This window comes from Prionailurus viverrinus, chromosome D1 (genome assembly GCF_022837055.1).
Source record: "Prionailurus viverrinus isolate Anna chromosome D1, UM_Priviv_1.0, whole genome shotgun sequence".
Classification (NCBI taxonomy): domain Eukaryota; kingdom Metazoa; phylum Chordata; class Mammalia; order Carnivora; family Felidae; genus Prionailurus; species Prionailurus viverrinus.
The window spans coordinates 7,253,789-7,264,767 of NC_062570.1; the positions used below are offsets into that span (position 1 = coordinate 7,253,789).

Consider the following 10,979-nt stretch of genomic DNA (forward strand, 5'->3'; position numbering starts at 1 on the left):
ACAGAGCCTGATGGAGGGTGCGAACCCATGAACTGAGAGATCGTGACCTGAGCCGAAGTCAGACGCTAAACGGACCGAGCCACCTAGGCACCCCACATACATCCTTTTTAAAACATAAATGGTTACCTGCAATTTTTTCTATATATGGCAAATAACCACCGGTTGTACCCTAACATCCATTAGGCCCTTTTTTTTTTTTAATGTTTACTCTTTGAGAGAGAGAAGCAGAGAGCATGAGCCGGGGAGGGGCAGGGAGAGGGAGACACAGAATCTGAAGCAGGCTCCGGGCTCTGAGCCGTCAGCACAGAGCTGACGTTCAAGCCCCAACGTGGGGCTTGAACCCACGAACCGCGGGATCATGACCTGAACCTAAAACAAGAGTTGGACGCTCAACTGACCGAACCACCCAGGCACCCTTTTCAGGCCCTTTTCTTTAATGATATTAGTTGGGCACATGGCAAGCTGGAATTGTATGTTCTATAATTTCATAGTCAGTGTAAATAAGAGGGCTTTTTAAAAATTATTATTTTATTTTCTAAAGTTATTTCTACAGCAAACGTGGGGCTTGAATTCACGACTCTGAGATCCAACGTCACACGCTCTTCTGACTGCGCCAGCCAGGCGCCCTGGAAATGAGAGTTTTCAAGTGAAAACATCTGTCCTCTTACAAGCTAGATGGGCGGTGTAGGGCTAATCACTCCAACATTTGCACGCCATGGTGGGAGGCAGTGCTGTGTACTAATTAAGTGCACGCGGACTTCACGAATCCAATACTCCCTGCACTATTTTCTCAACCACGTTACTTATCTTCCCTACCCTTCCCCTGCAGAATGGAGATTAACAAAAAGAGCCCTTAACTCATCAGAGGGGTGTGAGAATTAAAATGAGAAAGTGTACATAAAGAGTTCAGCACAGAGCAAAGGCTAAATAAATATGGGCTATTACTACTGTCATTATCATTAGGTTTTGACAAAGATAAAAATACTTGCTCTGGGGGCACCTGGCGGGCTCAAGTCGGCTGAGCATCGGACTTCGGTTCAGGTCATAATCTCACGGTTCGTGGGTTCAAGCCCCCCATCGGGCTCTGTGCTGACAGCTCAGAGCCTGGAGCCTGCTTCGGATTCTATGCTCCCTCTCTCTGTGCCCCTCCCCCACTCTCCCTCTGTCTCTCTCTCTCTCTCAAAAAAAAAAAATAAATAAACATTAAAAAAAATACCTGCTCTATCAGATTATGATGAGGCTAAACAGATATGAAAGACTTTAAAAGCTAAAAGAGTTATAATGTCACAAAGGCTAAAAAGGACACTGTCCCCAAACCTTGCAGTACTATAGTCATCCCACATGTACTGCACAGGGAGACCCATCCATGGCAGTAACTAGACAGGAGAATGCGTTTGACAGAAAGAAGGCCCCTAGGATTAAAGGAATTAATTAAATTGGATGTTACTGGAAACTGCAGACAGCTTGGAGATTCATGTTAATCCACATCTTATTAAACGATCAGAACAAGCAAGCCTACCTGGTCCTCCTGTGACTTCCAGGTGGTCTTCATGGTCCCTTCCCGAGGCCGCACGGGGCTGCTCCAGGGCAAGCTGCGTTAGTATGAACACTTCGCCTTACAGCATTGACCATCAACCAAAAACTTTCATAGATGGAAGCCATTTGGTGCAGAATCTGCGTTTTATTCTCTGCTGTATTCTCAGGGCCAACACAATGTCTGGCACATAGTAGATGTCCCATAAATAGGAGTCCAGTGTTTCCTGAAAATCGATCTCTTAGCCAGAGGCTGACTTCACCGGCTGGGACAGCAGAGGACAGGCAGAAAGCCTAGGACAGGAGACTGTGTGTCTTAGCTTTTAAACTCTGCAGGGTGCTACAGCGTCCACAGCTATGGACCCTCCACCATTTTGATAAACATTCCCCCTCTGGAGCCGCGGCTCAAGTACAATAGTATACATCAATCAGAAACAACTAAGTTCAGGGGGCGCCTGGGTGGCTCAGTTGGTTAAGCATCCAACTTCAGCTCAGGTCATGATCTTACAGTTGGTGAGTTTGAGCCCCGCATTGGGCTCTGCGCTGACAGCTCAGAGTCTGGAGTCTGCTTCAGATTCTGTCTCCCTCTGTCTCTGCTCCTCCCTCATTCAAGCTCTGTTTCTCTCTCTCAAAAATAAACATTAAAAAAACAAACAAAAGAAACAACTAAGTTCTGGAAAACCGTCCTGGGCCACAGCTTTGCCATTAAGCAAAGATAGTCTAAATTTAGACTTGCCATTTTACAACCTGATGGCATCAGGTGCTGTGATGTCTTATACTTTGTAAGTTTTCTGCAAGAGGAAAAATAAACATTTTTGATTTGTTGCTATCTGTTCTGTGAGCTGAGTAGTTGGTATAATCTCTCGACACATTCTGTTTCGGTTACATTTATGAGACAGGGATGGGTGGCGTTGGGGGATGGACATGGGGGGTGACAAGAAGGTAGTTGTGTTTTTCAAAGATTTGTAAAAAAGTAAGATGTGGGCACCTGGGTGGCTCAGTCGGTGAAGCATCTGACTCTCGGTTCCAGCTCAGGTCATGATCTCATGGTTTCACGAGTTCAAGCCCCATGTCGGGCTCTGGGCTGACAGTGCGGAGCCTGCTTGGGATTCTCTCTCTCTCCTCCTCTCTCTACCCTTCCCGCTCTCACACTGTCTCTGTCTCTCTGAAAATTAGTAAATAAAACTTAAAAAATAATGTTTAAAAAAGATGCTTTTTAGATTTTATGTATTAAATATGTATACATATATGAATATATATATATTACATGTATTTGTGTATATTCATGTGCACATGCACACACACAATTGCCTCCACAGTATGAGACAAGTATAGAGAAAATTTCCACCTGCCAATCAACTGTGACTCTAACTCTCAGCCATTTTTCCTCACTGTGGCAAGAACCACAGACTATGCAAGGCCTCAGAAGTCCTACCCGGAACTGTCAGACTGGAACCGAAGTGGTAATTCCACCTCTTTCCATGGCTCTCAAAGTATTTCTGTAGTACAGATTCCAGACTCACAGGGCAGATGGGATAAATGTAACACAGACTATCGTGCGATTCGGGGTTCAGAGGTGGGAGGAATCCTGTCTGGGGTGTGGAGGGGATCTGGGGAAGGGGAAGAAGGTAAAACACACTGAGTTGAAGTGGGGAGAGAAGCTAGGGATTTCAGAAGCCCCTGACTCTGGCCCAGGCAGGCCATGAATTTCCCATGAAGGAAGTATTCGCTGGAAGCCTACTGCATGCTGGCACCTTGCCTGTCCTCGGGGTCTCTGACCTCTAAGCCACGGAATCCAGTACCCTTCCCCTCCTCTGCCTTCCTGGAGCCTCAGGAGACGGCAGGTGCCCAGCATTGCTGCCCAGCAATGCACATCACACATCCTTTCCCCATGCTAGCAGTGCTGAGCTCGAGGGCAGACAAGAGACACTCATGGCTGCCAGGCAAGCCCAGTCCTTCCAGCAAATGTTTACTGTCTGTCCACCACGTGCCGGGAGCTACGTCAGGCCCCAGAGATTCACCAAAAGGAGAAGCGTAGATTTTTGCCTATTTTTTTCTAGTTGCCGTCCCCAGAAGAAACTGAAATAACAACACAGTCAGTATTTTGAGTCTGCTTTTTCACAGACCAATGACTCATAAGCATTGCCCCTCACCTGTATTCGTGCTGAGCTTGAGGGGTCTACACCAGCTTTACAACAAGATAGTCGGTAAAGGTAAAATTAAAATATCGAACTGGGCAAGATAGTTATCTTCATAATTGTCGATTACAATGACTACTTTTATTGGATATTTAGATTAGAAATGCCCCACTATGTTGGTATTATTTTCCCACTATTCTGCTATTTTTTAATACTGTAATTATTATCTGAGAGTAAATGTCTTGTTTTTCCTCGGGGAAAAATAGAGTACAGTGGAAAGAATTTATTTGGGTTCAAATTCTAGCTGTCACTGGGGATCTGTGTGACCTCGGGCAAGTTCCTTAACCCTGAGACATTTCAGTTTCCTTCTGTACAAAGCCATCAACACAACTTACCCCCAAGGGATGGTGCTGAGGATTATTCAATGCTGATGGGTAAAATAATTTTTAAGTTAGATCTGGATTTAAATTCTGGCTCTGTTGCTTAACTTGGACAAGATACTCAACCTTTGTTAAGTTGTTTCCTTCTATGTGAAACGGAAATTCAAGTGTGTGCATAACGAGGTTATTGGGACAATTAAACACATGTAACACGCTTAGTACAGTGCCTAATATACAGTAAGGGATTGATAAATGTGAGTTGTTATCAAAATCACAGTAATTACTATTATAAAAGGCAGCACTTAATAAATGTTGCTGTGGCCATCTTCTCTACCCCAGACTCCTACTAATGAGAAATATCCAAGAATTGGACTGGGTCAAGGTTAAGGCATAACTTTATAGGTAGTGCCATATTGTTTACCAAAAGGATTGTATTCCACTTACAATTATTGTTATTATTATTATTATGCCACTAATAAGATGCTAAATCTATCCATTTAATGCTGACCCTCACCAACAGTTTTTTCCTGTTATTTTTAAAAGTGGTATTTTGATATTACTTCCATTTGCATTTCTTTATCACTGTGAGGGTGAACATTTTCCCATAATGTTTTGTTTACTGTTGGGATATCTTCGAGCATGAACAACTTATTTTTATCTTTTGCCTGTTTATCAGTTTGAATCTTAGTGTTTTTCTTCAGTATTTGAATAAACACTTTATCAGGAACATAAATAATATTTAATGCAAATACTTTCCCACTAAGCTGGGGCCAGAGAGATCTGATACCGATGAGGGAAGAGCAGGGGAAGTTCTGTGTGTTCAGGACCATGTCTACGGGTGGGGCTATTGGGTCTCACACAATGAATTCAACTACTCTCTTGCCTTTAACATCCACCTCTGGGCATCTCTGGCCCCGCATGACACTGTGGTTCTATATTTCTGACTATAAGACACTTCTTAGTTGCTTTAGACACCTCAAGCCTATTATAGATATAAATGAACTCCTCAGTTGTGCCCCAACCAGCAAACTTGACAAACTTCTCCATTTGGTCCCTTATTGTTCTCGCCAAGATGTCTTTTTTTTTTTTTTTAATGCTTATTTATTTTTTAGAGACAGAGAGTGAGAGAGTATGCACGGGCACACAAGTGGGAGAGGGGCAGAGAGAGGGAGACAGAGGATCTGAAGCAGGCTCCTTGCTCTCAGCACAGAGCCCGACGCGGGGTTCGAACTCACAAACCGTGAGATCACGACCTGAGCCAAAGTCGGACACGCAACCGACTGAGCCACCCAGGCACCCCTGTCCTAGCCAAGATATCTTAAGACTCTATCTCAATTCAGATACTCTTCTTCCCCACCCTATTCCAAAGTTTGCATTAAGCCACTTCGCTTTTATGCAAGTCTGACATTAGTACCTGTTTTCACCAACCAAATGAAATCCGAAGAAGATTTTCACTTTTACGGAAAAAAGTAAAAAGCAAAAATAACATTTAGCACGTTTCGCAGGGAGGCTTTGTGGAGGCCGCGCACCCCAAGTGGCGAGAGTGGCCCTGCCAAGCTCCTTCCCTGGGGAGCTACACTCAGCACACAAGCCGTGAGGTTTGGAACTGTGTGTGCGAGCGTCTGTGCTTTACCTTGACTTATTCTGGGCATCACTCATCAAGATGTGTCCTAAGGTTTCAGAAACACCTGAAAGAGGTTATTTTGGGGGCTAGGAAAGCTCAAAATTTCTTCCGTATCAATTAATGGTAATTGCCTCTTTGTTTTATGCCACGTTGGCTTATGAAGCTTTCACAGGAAATGCTTTCTTTCGGGATAGTGGGGAAAACCTGTAGAGCAAAAAGCCCTCCCAGAGTCTCTCAGACAGGCCTGTTGTACTGTCTCCTACAAATACTCTTGCATGATAAGTCACGTGTCCTGACTTTTGATTTGGAAAATATGATCACAAAATGAGCAGCGGCAGCCAAGTTGACATGTTATCTCAGGTCTTCTCTGCATGTCAGCATCTGCTACTAAAGCCACGCACGTGAGATGGTGAGCAGTACAAGGCCATCAGACTGCTACCCAGTGATGGGGATGTGATAGTGGGGTTCAGGAATTAACCAGCGGGAAAGAACGTACTAGAAATAATTGCCTTGAGCATTTGGCCCAAGTGTCCAATGTCCCTAAGTTATTTTTATTTTATTTATTTTTTAGAGAGAGAGAGAGAGACAGGGAAAGCACACAAGTGGAGGAGAGTGGCAGAGGGGGAGAGAGAGAGAGAAGGAGAATCCCAAGCAGGCTACATGCTCAGCATGGAGTCCGACTCAGGGCTCCATCCCACAACCCTGGGATCATGACCTGAGCTGAAATCAGGTCGGTTAAGCGTCTGACTCTTGGTGTGTGCTCAGGTCATGATCTCACAGTTGGCGAGTTCAAGCCCCACATCAGGCTCTGTGCTGACAGCATGGAGCCTGCTTGGGATCCTCTCTTTCCCTCTCTCTCTGCCCCTCCCCTGCTTGTACTCTCTCTCAAAATAAATAAACTTAAAAAAAAAGTCAGACACTCAACCGATTGAGCCACCCTGGCGCCCCCCTAAAATTATTTAAAAAATTTTTAATGTTTATTCATTTTTGAGAGACAAAGAGACCAAGCAGGAGAGGGGCAGAGAGAGAAGGAGACACAGAATCTGAAGCAGGTTCCAGGCTCTGAGCTGTCAGCACAGAGCCTGACACGGGGCTCATGAAGTGGGAGATCATGAGCCCATGATCATGATCGTGGGCTCACGAGCCCAATGCGGGGTTCATGAACCCATGAACCAGGAGATCATGACCAGCCGAAATTGGATACTTAACCGACTGAGCCACCGAGGTGTACCCCCTAAGTTATTTTTATATTTTAATGATGCCATTTTAAAAATTATTGAGGTGATTATTTTTAATAGTTGAATAGTTACAGTACTGATCTTGTCTTAGCATTATGCCTTTTTCTGTTGATGCCCCAGTTAGGATATGAGTTTCATGCAGTCAGAAAAGGTGTTTCCGCCTTCCTTCTAAGGCCCAGCCCAATGGCCGTGCCACCTACGAATACTTCTAACTCCCCCCAAAGGCAGCTAGCTATGGACACCATGAGCTACTATTGAGGAAACACAAGGCAAACATCAGGTCAAATATAAAAAGCCAAAATTCTCTTGAATGAAAATTAAAATACATAACATTACTATTTCTAAAACTACACGTCATGAGAAGCCATGAAGCATCCTCAGTGGTTACTTCCTTCCCTCCTCTTGTTCCCTAATTCTCCCCTCAGTTTCCCCAACTATATATACTAGATCACTTAAGCCCCATCCTCTCCAGAGACAGGAAACCCTTCCAAGGACACACCGACAGCCCCCCAGTTCCTTAGTCCTTTTGGGAAATGTGTTGAAAACAAACTACATACAATTTCTAAAGTCCTCCTTCCCCAGGCTGGGTGTGCCTGTGGATGGTGCACGTGCATATGTATGGGTGCACGCACGTGGATGTGTATGGGTGTGGACACGCAATGAGGAAATGATGGAGCCTGTTTTTCTAAAGGCAGAATATGATGATGTGAAGTACACATCCTCCAACTTCAAGAGATGTATCTACTAAAGAGGTGTGAAGACAGGGCTTTGGGTTCAGTGTATTCTAATTGCTTCTACAAAGACCAACTAGGGTTTTCCTGGGTGAAGCGTATCTTTGGAGGTTTTTTCCTTGGGGCGGGGGGGGGGGGGCGAGGGATGGGCACTGGAATCTTTGAAAGGAGGGGGAAACCTAGAACCCACATCACCAAAAAGCTGCTCACAAACGAAACGGTTTGCCAAATTCCAATCAATGACACACTTTTTGGTCTGAGAGTGATGGCCCGAATTCCCTTCCAGGGTCAACCGGAGAAGGCCTTGGATGGGTCTATTCTAGAATCGGTGAGCAAGTCCTCGTATTCGTTCCAGGGCCTATCCGGCACTTTGCCAGCAGAAAAACGGGTTCATTTACATCCCAGGCAACGATCTCTCGATTTTATTCTCTGGTATCTAATCCCTCACCTGTAACACTGCATAGTAAGGTTAAGGGTGAAACTGCGCAACACTACCGGCAAGGAGACCCACGCGTTGTGGCCACTCCGCGCGTCCCAAGCCGAGGCCAGCTCACTCCACACAATTTGGCAAGTTGCTGGAGTCCGGCCCTTGGCGTGGGACCACTTCGCCGCCGGGGAGATGCCATCTCTCCCAGGCGCCGCCGACTGTCGGCGAGGGCAGAGGGAGAGCGACACCGGCGAGGGCGGACCGCCTGCAGGACCGGTGTCAGAAAGCACGTGGGTGCGCGCCCGCCAGGACCTCGCGCCGCGCAGCGCCCCCGCCCCTTTTCGCCCGCCCAGCCGGCCTCCGCCCACGGCGACCGCTCCGGGGACGTCCGAGCCCACCCCGCCCGGGCCCCCGCGGCCGCCCGCCGCCCACGTGTGCCGGCCGGGGCGGCTCGGCGGGACCCACTCGGAAAGAGAAACGCTCCGAAGGCCGTGCCCGCCCCGGAGACGCGCAGGCCAGCCCGCCCGGGACGCCTACGGCCCTCGCGGGAGAAACCGAGCTCCGCTTTCCCCCGCGGGGCGGCGCGCTCCCCCGGAGGCCCCGACAGGTGCGCCGCCCCAGCCGCGCGCCCCCTCCGCGCGCGCCCGGGCCCCCGCAAGGCCCCGGGAAAAGAGTGAGAGGAGTTGGCTGTGTACCTGATCCTGTCCTTGTCTGCCCTCTGTAGCTCCTCATTTCTTTCCAGCACCTGAAGGATCTTCCTGGCTTCTTCGTCATTTAAGAAACTGAAATCAAACCCCTGAGGAACCTTCGTCATTTTCTCTCCTGTGTGTGAATTGCACTTCAGCTCCTTGGCGCCTTCTGTTACGAGGACATTTTTCAAGGTACAGAAGACCAGCTTCAGGAACCTGATCCCATGACCAATAAGAAGGCGGCCCCTTTTGAAAATCTAAAACCACAAAGTGAGGGAACAGCCCACACCTACGGGGCTCAGGTCGACAACACCTTAATGACATGTTTCGCTCCACCTATCCAACCGGGAAGCGAAAGGCACGGCCCCGCGGACAGAGGGAACCAATCCCATTCCAAGGGGGCGGGGCCTCCCTCGTCTCCTCCCCCCACCCGCAGCCTCGGCCTATCAGACTTAATCAAACTAACAATTTTCCACAAGGCCGCACCTAGAGGAGGCCCGAGCCGAAGGGTTGGCGCCAACGTACTGTCTGTTTTCGCTGTTGCTCTTTGCTCTCAGAACTCGAGCTGGACTAGTTGAAGGGCTGAGAAAGAATGCGAATCACAGTTAATCCTCCTTTTCAAAGAAGAGCCCATAGGAAGTAGAATTGCAGTAGGAGCTTTGGAACTGGCACAAGAGTTACCCTATTTGAAAGAAGGGCTGAACTCAATGCCCTGGGGGCTGTGGCCTGACCAGGCCCAAGGGATAAATTTAGTTCCTGGAAATGAGTTCTTTGCCAAGCCTCTCTTCTCACAGACACCCCCAAGCCACCCTCCTACAAAAGTCATTGTCAGGCTTTAAGGAAAACAAGACAAAACAAAACAAAACAAAATAAAACAAAAAACTTTTACAACCACAGAATGGTTTATGGTGATTTAGGAGAAGACAGCCCCGGGGCAAGGGTGATGAAAATCACCTGTCTGTAGTTTTCTGTAAGATTTGATCTTTTTTTTTTTTTTAATGTTTTTATTTATTTTTGAGACAGAGAAAGAGCATGAACAGGGGAGGGTCAGAGAGAGAGGGAGACACAGAATCTGAAGCAGGCTCCAGGCTCCGAGCTGTCAGCACAGAGCCCGATGCGGGGCCTGAACTCAAGGACCGTAAGATCATGACCTGAGCCGAAGTTGGACGCTCAACCGACTGAGCCACCCAGGCGCCCCAATTTGATCATCTTCTTAATAATCTCAGAGAGGTGATTCAAGTGCCACTTTCAAACACCTAATCCTCGGACTAAAGGGAAATGTAATACTCTGAAACCACAGAAATAGCTTTCCTAGAAAGTATTATTCTGAGATATGGAAGTTTCCAAATGTATTCATGTATATATACGTTTTAAAAATTACTGGAGCCTGGGCACAGGGTTGTAAGAAAGCCTGGCTCCAGGGGTCCCAAACAGACCAGATTTGGCCACTGGCCACTGACAGATTCCAAAGGCAGAGAAACTCGCAGTGGTGAAATGAGGGATTTATTTCCATGAGACCAACACCAGGGAGACTGCAGACTGCCAGCGTCACAAAGACTGTTTCCAAAGTACTGGTACTTCCAAAGTACCAGATTCAGATAAGAAAAATGTGGGACAAAGATCATGGGTACATGCAGGTGGGCAGTAAAGGTCAGGTTGGTGATTGTCATGGGGTCAGCCACCTGTGGTCCAGCTAGCTCAGGGCGGACCTTAGTGCTTGAGAGGGTAGTTTAGGTCCCATGGGGGGATGCTTGGCCCTCAGGATCTTTTGCCTGAGTTAGGAGATAAACTGGGAAGAACTAATCAGGTCTTAATCAGTTAAAAAGTACAGACCGAGGACAAAATGGATGGAGGTGATTGAAGTCCTCTTTCATAATCAAGCCTTTGGCAGAAAACATGTTTCTTTCCTCTTTCTGCCCAAAAGTAACTTTATCAGATCAATGTGACTGTCCCATAGCCTTCGTTTAATCGCATCTTGCATAGTGGTGAGGATTACTGACATTTAAAGTCTACTTCAGGGGCGCCTGGGTGGCGCAGTCGGTTAAGCGTCCGACTTCAGCCAGGTCACCATCTCGCAGTCCGTGAGTTCGAGTCCCGCGTCAGGCTCTGGGCTGATGGCTCAGAGCCTGGAGCCTGTTTCCGATTCTGTGTCTCCCTCTCTCTCTGCCCCTCCCCTGTTCATGCTCTGTCTCTCTCTGTCCCAAAAATAAATAAACGTT

At 47.2% G+C, this 10,979-nt stretch overlaps 1 protein-coding gene across 5 annotated transcripts in view; it reads right to left on the reverse strand.

Moving 5' to 3' along the window:
• Window positions 1-9,086, reverse strand: part of EXPH5 (exophilin 5) — an 81,513-nt gene extending 72,427 nt beyond the window's left edge. For 2 of the 5 annotated variants that reach the window (XM_047876766.1, XM_047876765.1), the window contains exons 1-2: window positions 8,767-8,874; window positions 1,520-1,827 (exon numbers count right to left, since the gene is read on the reverse strand). In XM_047876766.1, coding sequence (XP_047732722.1) covers window positions 1,520-1,552 — 33 coding nt within the window. In that variant the 5' untranslated portion in view covers window positions 1,553-1,827; window positions 8,767-8,874. Of the gene's footprint in view, window positions 1-1,519; window positions 1,828-8,766 lie in introns of those variants that run through there. The other 3 variants (XM_047876767.1, XM_047876771.1, XM_047876772.1) reach the window with 3 other exon arrangements.
• Window positions 9,087-10,979: the final 1,893 nt, after the last annotated feature.